The sequence below is a fragment of the Dendrobates tinctorius genome, unplaced genomic scaffold (assembly GCF_039654945.1).
Source record: "Dendrobates tinctorius isolate UK_male_01 unplaced genomic scaffold, ASM3965494v1 ptg000086l, whole genome shotgun sequence".
Classification (NCBI taxonomy): domain Eukaryota; kingdom Metazoa; phylum Chordata; class Amphibia; order Anura; family Dendrobatidae; genus Dendrobates; species Dendrobates tinctorius.
In genome coordinates this window covers 55,711,635-55,727,914 of record NW_027361754.1, presented here as the reverse complement: position 1 = coordinate 55,727,914, position 16,280 = coordinate 55,711,635, and the positions used below count along the sequence as shown (strand labels likewise).

At 43.9% G+C, this 16,280-nt stretch overlaps 1 protein-coding gene across 1 annotated transcript in view; it reads right to left on the bottom strand.

Annotated features, from left to right (window-relative positions):
• Positions 1-16,280, bottom strand: part of GNB1 (G protein subunit beta 1) — a 74,874-nt gene that overhangs the window by 7,896 nt on the left and 50,698 nt on the right. The window contains exons 3-9 of the mRNA XM_073585416.1: positions 15,621-15,659; positions 15,387-15,493; positions 10,497-10,560; positions 3,973-4,135; positions 3,331-3,397; positions 2,751-2,952; positions 1,180-1,396 (exon numbers count right to left, since the gene is read on the bottom strand). Coding sequence (XP_073441517.1) covers positions 1,180-1,396; positions 2,751-2,952; positions 3,331-3,397; positions 3,973-4,135; positions 10,497-10,560; positions 15,387-15,493; positions 15,621-15,659 — 859 coding nt within the window. The remainder of the gene's footprint in view (positions 1-1,179; positions 1,397-2,750; positions 2,953-3,330; positions 3,398-3,972; positions 4,136-10,496; positions 10,561-15,386; positions 15,494-15,620; positions 15,660-16,280) is intronic.

Here is a 16,280-nt window from a genome sequence, read left to right as displayed (position 1 = left end):
TAAAAAATCCATTTGAAAATGGCGCCCCCCCCGCACCTGCAAAGTAGCAGCCATCAGTGATCGCCAACATCTGCTATTGCACAGGTAGTGCCATCTCGTTAGAGAAGAAAAAAAAAAAAAAAATTTCCTCCTCCAAGATGGCACCACCTGTGCAATAGAAGCTCTTGGCGATTACCAATAGCTGCTACTGCGCATGCACAGTAGCAGCTATCGGTGATGGCCGAGAGCTGCTATTGCACAGGTGGTGCCATCTTGGAGAAGGAAATTTTTGTCTTCTCTAACGAGATGACACCGCCTGCGCAATAGCAGATGTTGGCGATCACTGATGGCTGCTACTTCGCAGGATTGGTGGGCGCCATTTTCAAATGGATTTTTTTTTTTTACTAAAAATTGTTTTTTGTTTTTTTTGGGGTGAGGGATATCAGGATAACCTCAAACATATTATATACACAGTACACATGCAATTCTGCTGCAGCACAGGTGACACAAAGGGCGCTTGCCTGTAGAAGCTTTTTTTTTCCAATATGTATATATAATATTCATTTTGTAAACTAGGAAGCAGGTCAGTGAGGGATCAGTGACCTGTCAGAAGCCATACTGGTGAATACCTAATCGGAGCACTACATGAATAACCCCAACAGACCTCTCTGAAACATGAACATATCATTAACTCAAAACTGAAAGGATTACACAACTATAAGACGGATTTCATCAACCATAGTATTTTAAATCAGTATAACAGCGCCGACCTTACACAGTCTGTAGGTTTATGTGCACAATCCTGCTGACAGGTTCCCTTTAAACACTTAAAAGCACTGAATGTTGTAGAACACAACCCCAGTGACCACAGATGCTTACCTTAGTGGAAAAGATCCAAACTCAAAGTTGCAGTCACTCATTGTACTATTAGCAAATGCATAGCCCCAATCTATGCTGCACTCTGTTTAAAGAAGCAGGAGCTTCTGCTTCAATTGATGTAGATAAGAAGTATCCTCTATGACAGCCATATGATCCAAATTGACGTTTTCCCATTAACTTTTAGGAAAAATATTAGTCAAGATGGTGTCACATGATATTTCAGTGGTTTAGTAGGGGAGACTCACTGACACTATATAGAGAGAACCCCAAATATTCATGTTAGGTGGAATATCGTGACATAGATTGCCTGTATCCTTCTACCTGCTCTGTCAGCCTTGAGCGTGTCCCAGACATTGCAATTGAAATCGTCATAACCAGCTAAGAGGAGGCGTCCGCTCTTTGAGAATGCTACTGAGGTGATGCCACAGATGATATTGTCATGAGAGTAAACCATTAGCTCCTGGTCTGCACGAAGGTCAAAAAGCCTGCAAGTGGCGTCATCTGAGCCGGTGGCGAAAGCGTTGCCATTGGGGAAGAACTGAAAGAGATTTAAGATAATTAAAATGAACCAAAAGGGAGATAAACATTTAATACTTTTACCCACTTCAGAAGACTGTACCCAGTGACCTACACCATCTTGTATAGGATAAGGTTTGGCCGATGCAGTCTGCCATAGTAGTCACAAATTGACCAAGTAAACAGGTCAGTGGCATGCAAAAGTGACTATTAGGATTCAGATATTCTCGTGGAAGGAGGTAGACTGGGACATCTTAGGCTGGTTTCACATTCGCGCTTTTTAAGCGCACGCACGGCCGGGGGTAGCTCCGCCCCCGAGCCGGCTCTCTGCCCGGCGTGCCCGCCCCTTCCTTGTAGCGCCGCCTCCTAGCGCACAGCGGCGCCTGCGATCGGCGCACCCTATCTTTAGCATAGGGTGCGCAGATCGTGCGCAGGCCGTGCGCTAGTTGCGCTTTGACCTGCGCTGCGCACTTTTGACGGTGCGCCGTGCGCGCCAAAATCAAACTTTTCGGATTTTGGCGCGCACGGCGCACCGTCAAAAGTGCGCAGCGCAGGTCAAAGCGCAACTAGCGCACGGCCTGCGCACGATCTGCGCACCCTATGCTAAAGATAGGGTGCGCCGATCGCAGGCGCCGCTGTGCGCTAGGAGGCGGCGCTACAAGGAAGGGGCGGGCACGCCGGGCAGAGAGCCGGCTCGGGGGCGGAGCTACCCCCGGCCGTGCGTGCGCTTAAAAAGCGCGAATGTGAAACCAGCCTTAGGGTATGTTCCTACGGTCAGTAAATGCTGCGTACATCTGCAGCATCCAACCTGCAGCAGCCAGATGTTACAGCACAGTGGATGGGATTTCAAGAAATCCCATGTCCACTATGCATGCACGGACGCCTGCGGAGACTGACTTGTGGCGCGCCTTTCCAGTCTCCGCAAGATAAATATCACCAATGTAATGTATAGGACGCCATGATTCCACACGGTTCAATTAACACACGCAGAATCGCCTGCATTCAAAAGCTGGCAGTCCTTTGGACGCAGTGGACATGTGCTGCGTTCAAGCGCTGCTGGTTACTGACCGTGTGGCCGTACTCTAAGCCTTGATTGCCATTTAATTGGACCACATCCATAAAAAAGGAATTATTTTCCTATCCTAGCCATATTTCCTGTTTAAAGACTAATAGAATTCTCCCATCCGTTTTGTTTAATGGGTCTGCGCCTAATCTGGCAAACTCCATCGTGAATGTCCAAGCCAACAAATCCAAATCAACCAAACTAACGGCACACAGATCCGTGTTTTACGTGTGCCGAATGTGCCCCAATATTTTCGTTTTGGTTGAAGAGTACACCAAACTTACAGCAACAGAGATACATAGAAAATACTTACACAGATAGCATTTATGTCAGATTCATGGCCGGTGAAGGTCTGTCGGCACATCCCTTCTCTGACATCCCAAAGTTTAGCTGAGGCATCGCAGGCCCCAGACACAAAGCACCTGGAATCTGGAGCCAGGGACAGGCTCATTACATCCCCAGTGTGTCCAGTAAAGGTGGTCGTCTGCTGGCCAGTTTCAATGTCCCAAAGAGCGCTGCACACGAGAGAAGATGACATAACTGATTGGATAGTGTTGAGCTTCTTAAGAAAAGATCCACATACCCCCTAAAAAAAAATCGTTATCCAGCGTCTATCAAGGAGAGCGGTGACTATGGCACCACATCTGCATCTTATATGTCAAAACACGTGCATTATCAGTCGGTATCGCCCCACACGTCCTGGTATGAGCAGATGTGATAATCAGAGCAACTAAACTTGCTAAGCAAGTGGAAGTGAGCGACGTCGGACAACTCAATTAGCAACTACACAAGAGAATAGCGTCCTCTATATAGTCCAACATCCCAAAACGATTGTTCCTCCGTACAACATAAAGCAACAAGCGCACTACATACAAAATATACATTCTACTAACCAAGTGGTATCTCCAGAGCTGGTAATTATTTGGTTATCATCCAGAAAACGACAGCAGGACAGATAGCCTAAAAAGACGAGAAAATGGTTAAAGCAGAACATCCTGCATTTTGCTTTTGATGCAGACGACCTCTTCCCCTCTCCCCCATTAATGAATGAATCATTGTGTGAACAGGAGTAAACAAGCTGTATTCCGCTTGGAAAAAAGGAAGATTTATTTCTAGTTAAATGGTTGCACACACCATGGCAGACATGTCGTAAGGAAGTGCTCAAATATCTGCAGCAGGGTAGCCGGCCAAGTTGTAACTACATAATGCATTCAACCCCATATTATCATGAAGCCGTGGGGCTTCTACCAGGATGGATCAATTTGCTTTCTGCAGGGCGAGTTGCATGAGTAGAAGGGTGGCCGCTTTCTAGACGGAGAATCTGACAGTCCTTTCTAATAGATAGGTTGGAACAATCTAACCAATTATTAGTTTGCTTTTTTTTTTTTTAAACAGCTTTGGCAAATTAAGAGTTATGCGGTGAATAACAGGGCCATTTTTTCCCAGTTACATTGGATAAAGGAGTGGCCACGTGGGCCAGACTTCAAGGTGCAAACCTAATAGCCCTCACATTATTCTGCAGCGGCAGCACTCACCTGTGTGTCCAGCCAATTCACGGCTCACTCTCACATTTCCTTCACGAGTTTTCAGGTTGTAAATTGAACAGATGTTATCAAGACCACCACAAGCCACGTAGTTTCCAGAAGGGGCATAAGCACATGTCATCACCCAAGAAGAACGCAAGGGAATTGCATGAACCTAGAACAAAGAAAAAAAAAAAAAATTGTAAAATCAGCTCCTGTTAAAATGATAAATTTTCCTTATTAGTCAGGGCGGTGCCATCATTTACTGTTCTAACCACACAATGCGATAGAATGGTGCTAAACAGTACAAGATCAGCTGCAACCAGGGCGAGATCAGCCACATACACATTCAGATATCCAGAAACTACCGTAGATTTAACGTCGCTTCATATGTTGCTCACTCTTGGCACAGACACTCAGGGACATGGTTGCCTTGAACAAAGTTAGGCAGTCATGACCTTTTCCCTGCAGCACAAAGCACATGCCTGCCCAGGAGACAGCAATAATATACTCCCACATGATGAAACAGGACACCCCCACACACACAGTTTGTTTCAGGCTTTTATACATTTCAGCATAGCAAATGTATGACTGTCAGCAAATGGTAAGCCAACGTTAAACAATGCAATGGCCAACAGGGATCCTTAGCAATTATGGGCATTGTCCAAGATCAAAAATAAATTGTGAAAGCGTATGCACAACGCGCAGTCTAACCAGGAGTCTGCAACAGAATAACCACTTAAAAGGAAGGTGCCACGATTGTTTTATTAGTAACTATTGATTATATGATCAATTATTCATAATGCAAAATTAAATTCACTATTAACAGTTTTATTATCCAACCACTGGAGACTGCCTTTTGCTGATGTGTAATGACACTTCCAAACCTTAAAAAGACATGTCATCAGTTTCGACTGATATAAGTTACGGCCATCACCTTTCAGGGTCGATATACAGCATTCTATAATGCTGTATATCTGTCCCCATCCTGACATGCAAGAGAAGAAAAATAACTTATACTCATCTGCGGGGCGGTCCGAGGGGTGTCGCTCTTCTTGGTCTGGCGCCTCCCATCATGTGAGGACGTCCTCTTGCTTACTTCATGTTGCGCTTCTGCGCATGCGTACTTATCAGTCCTGTTGAGGGCAGAGTAAAAAATACTGCAGTGCGCAGGCGCTGAGAAAAGTAAAAGAGCCCCAGCACCTGCGCACTGCAGTACCTAGCTCTGCCTTCAACAGGGCAGATATGTACGCATGCGCAGGGATGCGTCATAAACACACACAAAGCAGAGACAGAAGATGGCATCGCATGAAGATGGGAGGCACCGAACCAGGACAAGCAACACCCATCAGACCGGACCACCCACAGGTGAGTTTAACTTATTTTTCTTCTCTTACATGTCAGGTTGGGGGCAGATATGCAGCATTATAGAATGCTGTTTATCGGCCCTGAAACGTGATGGCCATAACTTATATCGGCCAAAACTGATTATACTGCACGCTGCACTCGGCGGGGCAGACCCATTATACTGCATGGAGCACTCGGCGGGGCAGGCCCATTATACTGCATGGAGCACTCGGCAGGGCGGGCCCATTATACTGCATGGAGCACTCGGCGGGGCAGGCCCATTATACTGCATGGAGCACTATGCGAGGCCATTATACTGTATGGAAAACTGTATGGGAAATCTAGGGGTTCAATAAGATGCAATTACTTTAGAAGGGTCTCAAAGATATAAAATATGCTCTTCTGTGACAAAGCTGAATTTTTTTGGTGGGTGGTGAGGTGGGGGGAGCGTGTGTCAGGGGCAATTAATGTGTGGGAGTAGTAATGTGGTGGACGGAGCAGGGTCACACAGATTAAACTACTGCTCCCTTAGAAAGGTGTGACGCTGCTCTGTCCATTTCTATGGGAGGAGTAGTGTAATGCGTGGCCCCACTCCGTCCACATTACTCCTTCCAAAGAAGAGGACGGAGCGGAGTCACATTAAATACTGCGTATATAATCCCATCCTGTGCGATGCACCCCGCTGAGCCCTATATCCAATACAATCATGTGATACACTCCATGTATCTAACCCCAGCTTATGATACAACGAGCAGCACAGAATAAACGTTGCCAGCCGTGCTCAGTGAGTCTACTTGTTTGCATCACTGGAAGTCACTAATACAGGGGTGGGGAACCTCACGCCCCAGGGCCATTTATGGCCCTCAATGACCTTTTTATCAGCCCCCCCCCCCCCGAGCAGATTCTCAGGGACTGCATGGATTTTGATTGCCACAAGCTCATTAATTTCTTCTTGCTCTGTTAGCACACACACGCAGTGTTCACTACTGAACATTGAAGGGCATGCAATGAAAGATTAAGTCATGACACCAGTGCCAGAGTCAGGATATATTTTGTGGGCGGAGTTTGTACAGCCCTCAAAGGATGGTATAAATATCCAAATGGCCCTCGGCAGAAAAGAGATTCCCCACCCATGCACTAATACAATGACTGAGCCTAAACTTTATCCTCGCTCATCCTTTTACAGACATCCAGAAGGGGAGGAGAAGAAAATGAAAGTCAAAACAAAAACTAATGGCCATGTCACTAATATTTTGGCTACATATTGATCTTCCATATAAAATGTGAACCCTCCTAATGACTGCAGTAATGATCGGGTTGTGTGAATCTCCGTGGAGCCTGTAATCAGTGCGGCAGCAAGTGGATGAATTTCATCAGCTCCACAGATGTTTACCCAACAGCTTTTTTAGGAACAGGACTGAACATGCTGCACACATTGAGAAGCTGGTCTACATGGGTGAGGGCGTCCTCACGGGGGCTCTGCCCACGTGTTCCTCCAGACATTATTGGTCACGCCACAACCTCATTTGCTGGGGCTTCTAATTTGCTTCTCTGCATATCCACACCATACACACACAAATTACATCTTGTTTTAAAACTAATTCAGGTTCTAAATTCTGTGCCGTTAATATCTTACTATTGATAGAGGTGCCCTTTAAGTCTAAATAGATCTGGTCACCAGGTTTTCCGTATAAATGATATACACCTTTTATGTCTTTAAAAGCGCGCCCCCCCCCCCCTCCATGTAGCCCCCTCATAAGAGCCCAGCACCCCTGAATGCCTAAGACAATGTCTATTATAATTGCTCCTCTTCATACACTAATCTGCTAATGGGCGCTATCTATGACCCCACAATCACTTCTCCAGCCTTGATTGGCATTTTATTAGGTATTAAGGGAGCTGAAATGTTATGAGGATGGATGCAGGAAAGCAGTTAGTCAGCCCAAGGGCGGTGAATACACATTATATAGATAAAACCTGGCGACATGTTCCCTTTAAAACATAACATGCCGACTAACCAAGAGAGAATCTGTACATGCAGTTTGATCGGTGGAAAGCATGGTGTAGAGAAGAATAATATATAGGACTGTAGAAAAAAAGATTCACTATAACACTTTATTCATTGAAATCCTGGGTGAATGTTGGCATAGGCATCCAGTAGGTGGTCCTACTCCGTAATGGCCCTCAAAAACCACCTCCTACTCGTCGGCATCTCCAGCTCCTCTTGCTTAGCTGGCCTGAAGTTGTCCCCGTCGTATATGACACACACAAAGCCACGACAGCCCGGCTAAGCAAAAGGAGTAGAGGATGACAACTGATGGGGAGCAGTTCACGGGGTACAGTTATGGCCACGGACCAGGGTCCTGCTCATACGAATCATTCTACGATTCTCTGAATACAAACAGCAGGTACTTAAATGACTAAAATGCAAGTTTTATTGAATAATTTCCCATAAAAATTGAAAACGCTTAAAAAGTAACTAACTAAAGCTTTTTTTTTTTATGTTTGAATGCTTTCGTTACCAGCAGATTGATGAGCGTCCAGGTCCTGAGAACCACTAACCCCCAATCAAGAGGTGCGCAGCTCAGGTGACCAAAACGCGCAAAGTGGTGTACAGCTCCCACAGAAAACAAACGCTTTGTAGCCTATGCTTTCTGACGGAGTCTGTACACAGCTGTGTACTTGTGTATCATGAGCTGCACATCTCTTTTTTGAGCCAACATTTGGGGTCTTCATAACCGGACCTCCACCAATCTATAAAAGGTCTAAGTTTCTTTTAAACCAAAGTAGTTCCATACCTGCAAGATGCATGAAATATAACCCTATACAGGCAGCTCCTGAGAGCTAAAATGTGTTGACTGAGACAGGAAGAAGCTGCAAACCGCAAAAGAAAGAGGTCAGGAACTCTACCATCGAGTAACCCAATCACTGATGCCAGGAAGGAAAGAAAAGTTGCTAATCTAGAAATACTACATTAGATGTGAAGTCGAGGAGGCTTCAGGTTACACCTGGAGCCATTTTCTCTGATGGCTTCTTTATAAATCACGACTGTGCAAACAAATGCAGATTATGGATGAATCCACAGAGAGCGGTTTATCACGTACATGCACTTTTTACACACAAGCCGAGTGGATCAGGTATACTTGTAGCTCTAAGAAGAGATCCTTGTACAGCAGAGTTTACACTAGCACAGGTTTACTTTATGACACCATTTGTTTCCTGTATCCCTCCATCATAAATCATGGGAGACATGCTACAGGAAGAGCTGATCCAAGCCAGGCCCTCAAAAATCCTGCCAGAAAAGATGTACGACAGCAGAAACCCTCTCGACACTACGCCCCGCGGTATACTCCAAATGTATACTTAAAGGGGTCAAATATTTGTTCCAGGCCCTCAGATAGTGGATAGCACTGCAGCCTTGCAGCTCTGGGGTCCTGGGTTCAAATCCCACCAAGGACAACATCTGCAAGGAGTCTGTATGTTCTTCCTGTCTTTGCGTGGGTTTCCTCCGGGCACTCCGGTTTCCTCCCACACTCCAAAGACATACTGATAGGGAATTTAGATTGTGAGCCCCATCGGGGACAGTGCTAACAATGTCTAAAGCGCTGCGTAACTAATGGCGCTATATAAATGAGTAAAGTAATTAAAAAATACCTGGCTCAATCCCTTCAGTTAGACAAGTTTGTGTGCCTACAATAGGAACAGCCTAATATTAACTGGACTGACAAAATAGGGCAATATGTCCAGACAGCCTTCATAGGAACAATGCTTCCAAGAAAACAAAGCCTGGCCTAAATATATGGATAATTTAGATATTAAATCAGATCTATGTTTTTAGTTTATCCCCAACATAATTACAATTTCAGCTACTTGAAACAGCCACTCGAGGGCACTTGTTAAAATTATTTCATAAAGTGGGAGTGGTCTCTATATTTATGCAGAGGGGGAGAAAAAAAAAAAAAAAAAAAAAAAAAAAGGGGCAAGAGTGCAGTCAGAGAGCCGTGTGAATTGAAACGAGATTGGAGCACAGTGGACAAACTGGCTGGGGCTCTCCCGGCATGAGAAAGGCATCATGCATTTCTATGCAGCTGTCACACTCGTGTAGAGAGCCGCTGGCCAGTCTGAGCACGTCGTCCGATCTCAGCCCGATAAATACGGACGTATGAATGCGCCATTATAGTGCATCGCAATGAGCCGCGATGGAGTGAAGAGTCACCGTGGCATGAATATAAAATCACGTCCATTCAGCACTGATTGACGTCCGCTGAGCCTGTAAAGTCAGCCTTTGCAATGCTGCGCAAGTCCTTAATTAAGGTAGAAATAGAATATATGATTCAACAGGACACTGACCACCACTCCAGCACAGCCAACATTGCTTTTGGTAACCAACGCATTGCAAGACTGGAAATGTTAACAGGTTTGAAAATCACATGAGCCCTCAGCCAAGACGAATGAAGTGTTGCTGTGTATGGAGGCCTTGTGAGACAGCGGTCCGACAAACTTTTGGCCAACAGCTCTCTTGTATTTGGCCAGCTTTACAAGGTTGAACTTGATCGAGCTAGGTCTTTTTTCAACCCATGTAACTAAAAAAATGTAACTAGTTAGAAGATCCATTTACAAGAATAATCAGGAAAGAGCATTTGCTGCAACGCTCGTTCCCATAGGCTGGTCAACACTCAAAGCTCATCACACCCAACAAGCAGTTTGCACGTTCAAGGGAGAGAGAAAAACAAACTTGGTAACGACAGCAAAATGTCTTGTAGATAAAATTTTCCGCACACAAAAAATCGTTCTGTGCACACAGAACTGTGTTTGGCCGGTCCGAGCAGCACTTGCTCACTGTTTTTCTAATGTTAACATGCAGCACTGATCCACATGGAAACGGCTGATAAAAAGGAACAAAAAAAAAAAAAGTTTGCATTAAACTACAAAGCTAATGCAGATTTGGCAGGGTTTAAATAGTATAAAAAAAAATTCTTATGAACTAAAAGGATCTAATTTTTGCTCATTATTGTTCGTTCAGTGTAACATGTTTACTAAAGGATGAAGTGTTCTTTTGGGAAGTATAAAGGCGACCATATAAAGTGGCTGTCATTTTTATTACACTGAAGCGCCCAATAAAACCTGCAATCTACTAGCAAAACACTGTACAGATGCCCCAATCTGGGGTGAGGATTAGTGCAGCTTACCTTGTTTGTGGTATAGCTATCCCAGATGATAAGCTTGCCATCCTGAGAGGCACTAACTAGCAGCCTGCAAGGGGAAAAATGACAAACATGATCCAAGAAGTGCAAATAGACTAAACTACATCCACGGTGCTAAGTAGACAGTACATCAAAAAAATGTTTCCACAAATGGACCCTGTAGAGAGGTCCCATCTGGACAATTTAATGCAGATCACCTTTAATTGGTCGTCATTCAATACTACATTTCCCCTATAGTAGCTTCACAAAGGGAAAACATTCAGAGTCAGATAAAAACACTCCCTGGTTAACCCCTTCATGACCAAGCCTATTTTGACCTTAATCACCAGGCCATTTTTTGCAATTCTGACCAGTGTCCCTTTATGAGGTAACTCAGGAACGCTTCAACGGATCCTAGCGATTCTGAGACTGTTTTTCGTGACATATTGGGCTTCATGTTAGTGGTAAATTTAGATCGATAATTTTTGCGTTTATTTGTGAAAAAAATCAGAAATTTGGCGAAAATTTTTAAAATTTCGCAATTTTCAAGTTTTGAATTTTTATTCTGTTAAACCAGAGAGTTGTGTGACACAAAATAGTTACTAAATAACATTTCCTACATGTCTACTTTACAGACAGGGTTAAAAGTTGACCAGCGATTTCTCATTTTTACAATAAAATTTACAAAACCATTTTTTTTTTAGGGACCACCTCACATTTGAAGTCACTTTGAGGAGTCTAAATGGTAGAAAATACCCAAAAGTGACACCATTCTAAAAACTGCACCCCTCAAGCTACTCAAAACTACATTCAAGAAGATTATTAACCCTTCAGGTTCACAGGAACTAAAGCAACGTGGAAAGAAAAAATGGACATTTTAATTTGTCCAACAAAAATTTTCTTTTAGCATCAATTTTTTCATTTTCACATGGGCAACAGGATAAAATGGATCCTAAAATTTGTTGGGCAATTTTTCCTGAGTACACCGATACCTCATATGTGGTCATAAAGCACTGTTTGGGCACACGGCATGGTCCGGAAGGGAAGGAGCACCATTTGACTTTTTGAATGGAAAATTAGCTCCAATCGTTATCGGACACCATGTCGCGTTTGGAGAGCCCCTGTGTGCCTAAACATTGGAGCTCCCCCACAAGTGAACCTATTTTGGAAACTAGACCCCCTAAGGAACTTATCTAGATGTGTAGTGAGCACTTTGAACCCCCAAGTGCGTCACAAAAGTTTATAACAGAGCTGTGAAAATAAAAAGTATTTTTTTTTCCTCAAAAATTATTTTTAGCACACTTTTTAATTTTCACAAGGCTAACAGGAGAAATTGGACCACAAAAGTTGTTGTCCAGTTTGTCCTGAGTATGCTGGTACCCCATATGTTTGGGCACACGGCAGTGCTCAGAAGGGAAGGAGCGCCATTTGACTTTTTGAAATGCAAATTACTTCTAATCGTTAGTGGACACCATGTTGTGTTTGGAGAGCCCCTGTGTGCCTAAACATTGGAGCTCCCCCACAAATGACCCCATTTTGGAAACTAGACCCCCTAAGGAACTTATCTAGATGCATAGCGAGCACTCTGAACCATCAAGTGCTTAACAAAAGTTTATAAAGCAGAGCCGTGAAGATAAAAAATATTTTTTTTCCTCAAAAAATTATTTTTTAGTGCGCAATTTTTTATTTTCACAAGGGTACCAGGATAAATTAGACCCCAAAAGTTGTTGTCCAGTTTGTACTGAGTACGCTGGTACCCCATATGTGGGTGGGGACCACTGGGTACACGTCGGGGCTCGGAAGGGAAGTAGTGACATTATGAAATGCTGACTTTGATGGAATTGTCTGCGGGCATCATGTTACATTTGCAGAGCCCCTGATGTACCTAAACTGTGGAACCCCCCCACAAGTGACCCCATTTTGGAAACTAGACCCCCCCAAGGAACTAATCTAGATGTGTGGTGCGCACCTTGAACCCCTAAGCACGTCACAGAAGTTTATAACGCAGAGCAGTGAAAATAAAAAATATTTTTTCCTAAAAAAAATGATTTTCATCCAGCAAATTTTTATTTTCACAAGGGTAGCAGGATAAATTGGACCGCAAAAGTTGTTGTACAGTTTGTCCTGAGTACGCTGGTGCCCCATATATGGGGGGGGCAACCATTGTTTGGGCACACGTAAGAGCTCGGAATGGAAGTAGTGACGTTTTGAAATGCAGACTTTGATGGAATGGTCTGCGGTCGTCGTTACGTTTGCAGAGCCCCTGATGTGCCTGAACAATAGAAACCTCCCACAAGTGACCCCATTTTGGAAACTAGACCTCCCAAGGAACTCATCTAGATGCCTGGTGAACATTTTGAACCCCCAAGTGCTTCACAGAAGTTTATAACGCAGAGACGTGAAAAACTAAAAAATAAAAAAAAAAATTTCCACAAAATTTTTTTTAGCCCCCAATTTTTTATTTTCCCAAGGGTACCAGGAGAAATTAGACCCCCAAAGTTGTTGTGCAATTTTTCCTGAGTACCCTGATACCCCATATGACACGTCGGGCCTTGGAAGGGAGGGAGCACCGTTTAACTTTTTGAACGCAAAATTGGCAGGAATCAATGGTTGCACCATGTCGCGTTTGGAGACCCCCTGACGTGCCTAAACAGTGGAAACCCCACAATTCTAACTTCAACCCTAACCCCAACACATCCCTAACCCTATCCCCAACACACCCCTAACCATAACCCCAACCCTAATTCCAAGCCTAACCCTAATTCCAAGCCTAACCCTAATTCCAAGCCTAACCCTAATTCCAAGCCTAACCCTAATTCCAAGCCTAACCCTAATTCCAAGCCTAACCCTAATTCCAAGCCTAACCCTAATTCCAAGCCTAACCCTAATTCCAAGCCTAACCCTAATTCCAAGCCTAACCCTAATTCCAAGCCTAACCCTAATTCCAAGCCTAACCCTCTTTCCAAGCCTAACCCTCTTTCCAAGCCTAACCCTCTTTCCAAGCCTAACCCTCTTTCCAAGCCTAACCCTCTTTCCAAGCCTAACCCTCTTTCCAAGCCTAACCCTCTTTCCAAGCCTAACCCTCTTTCCAACCCTAACGGAAAAATAAAAATACTTTATTTTATTAGGTGATCCTGCCTATGGGGGTGATAAACGGGGGGTTTATTTACTTTTCATTCTATTTTGATCACTGTGAGAGTTTATCACAGAGATCAAAATGAATGGAAATTGCAGCCGGTGGGCGCACTGCGCATGCGCCCGCCATTTTCCAATATGGAGATCAACATCCAACACTGCGGAGACACCATCACAAGTTTCTCAACGCAGTGATGCTAGAGCAATGCCCCCATCCCTTATGGGAAATATGCATAAACATGTAAATCAATAGCCGCGGAGACACCATCACATGTTTCTCGACGCAAGCAATGACTAGCCAGGTCTTTCACCGGGAAGGAACAACCACTGGAAGGGCAGTCTCCAATGAAGGAAACCACCTATGCCAAAACATGGTATCCTTCCACAGACAGCTGTTTCGGGGTATTGCCCCTCATCAGTGTGGAGTAGGAAACTGGCTAGTAGGAGCAATGCCTAGTAAAAGACTGTGAAAATGAGGATGAGTGACCTCATGGAGATCAACATCCAACACTGCGGAGACACCATCACATGTTTCTCAACGCAGGGATGCTAGAGCAATGCCCCCATCCATTATGGGAAATATGCAAAAACATGTAAATCAATAGCCGCGGAGACACCATCACATGTTTCTCAACGCAAGCAATGACTAGCCAGGTCTTTCACCGGGAAGGAACAACCACGGATCATTGATGAAATATTACTATCGCTCTGATTGGCTGTTAAAAGTGAAACAGCCAATCAGAGCGATCGTAGTCACGTGGGGGCGAAGCCACGCCCCCTATGCTGAAGAACAAAGCCCCCTGTATCTGCGGGTCGGGTGACCTTTCAGTGACCTAGGTCACCCGACCCGCAGGGGGGCTTTAAAGTCATGCCACATAGGCGTCACTGGTCAGATTGGCACCAGTTTTCATGACGCCTATGTGGCGTCATTGGTCGTGAAGGGGTTAAAGGAGCAGTCTGTTATAAAACAAGGAAGCCAGGGAAACTCAAATTTTCGCTAGCACGGTCATGCGTATGACTGGGGCAAGAACAAATCCAAAGGTTACAGTCTTACATAGGAACAGTGCAAAAAAATATTAACAGTCATAATAAAAACTTCTTAGCACAAAACAAAAAGGTTTACTACAAGTTTGAGAAAAAAAAAAGCAGCCAACCCTTTAATTAAACATGTTGCAAGTTCGCTATAAAGTGATTTTTTGTTTTGTTTTACGAGTATAGTAGATAACAGTATAATTTGAGTTATGGTGTTGTACATTAATGGATAACCCCTGCATAATTAATTCAGGACCTGAATAATAAATAATTAAAAAAAGAAGTCGAGATGAGCGGTCGCTCATTGGCTGCAGCCAGTACGTGACAATATTGCATCACCGTCAGGAACAGGTCGCTGACATCACTGGAACGGCGCTGCTGCAAGAGCGGAGTATACTTCATTTTCTTTTTAATTCAGGTCTTGACTTAATTAGCCTGAGGTTTTCCAGTAGAGTACACCCCCTTTAACCTTCTAAATCATATAGTTTTAATGCAGTCAGTACATAACCTCTCTGCATGGAGGTGGAAGCAGGTTAATCAATGGCCGCTTGTAATACTTCCAAAAGGGTGGAGGTGAGAGGCAAATCAAGGAGATTGGGAAAATTTATTTTAGTTACAATTGTTTATTTTCATGTCAGACAATTTTAAATCTGGATTACGTGCATTTTAAATGGCTAATCATGGCCACCTTCATCACAGCCATCGAGTTATGGATAACATAAAACCTACCTGGAGTCTGTGCCCCAGTGCATAGCATAGATTTTCGCAAGGTGGCCTCTCAGTGTACGCCTAGTGCGCATCTGAATTCGACCTACTGGATCAATATTGGCTGTGATCTGTAGTGAGGTGAAACAGAAACCAAAATTATATTTTATTAGCTATATAATAAAAAGACTCAACAAAGCAATAAAATGAGAGTTAGAGACCTAAATGAATATGAAGTTACAAAAACTGAAGTCTTACCTGAGCCAGAGTGGCATCTGCACATGCTTTCCTGGCATCCTGAGAAGACAAAAGGAAAAAAAAAATTAAAAAATGTAAGATGCTGTACGTGCATGCAAGACGGGCACGAGCTGCGCCACCACTTCACTTCAGATCATCCTTGTTACAGAAAACCACCATTACTAGGTCCTAGGCCTATACAGAGTACAAATATGTTACCGCGATTGGGCTTTACGTTTAAGATGCCCTAACAGATTAGATAAATATTGGCCAATCCCATAGACTTCAATTGGCTGATGACAACTATTGATAAATAAGGAGTTAAAAATTAATCTGCAAAAAGGTACAAAAAAAAAACAAAAAAAAAAAAAAAACACACAACATTAGACAGGCGTTGACTTGCTGATCGCTGGGGTCTGCAGACTGCCTTGAACAGAGGTGCGTATGCTCAACCTCCTCTCCATACATTGTCTATGGGACCAAGAGAAAGAATACAGATTAACTCCATAGACACTGAGGCCGATCAGGTGCACCTCTGCTCCATTCAGAACAAAGCCTTAATCACAGGAATGCTGGGTGTCCCGGTGGTAGTAACGGACCCCAATGATAAGCAAATACCTAGCCTACGGAAATTGGATATTGTTTTTTACTTTATACTGCCTAAATAAAATAATTTCCTAA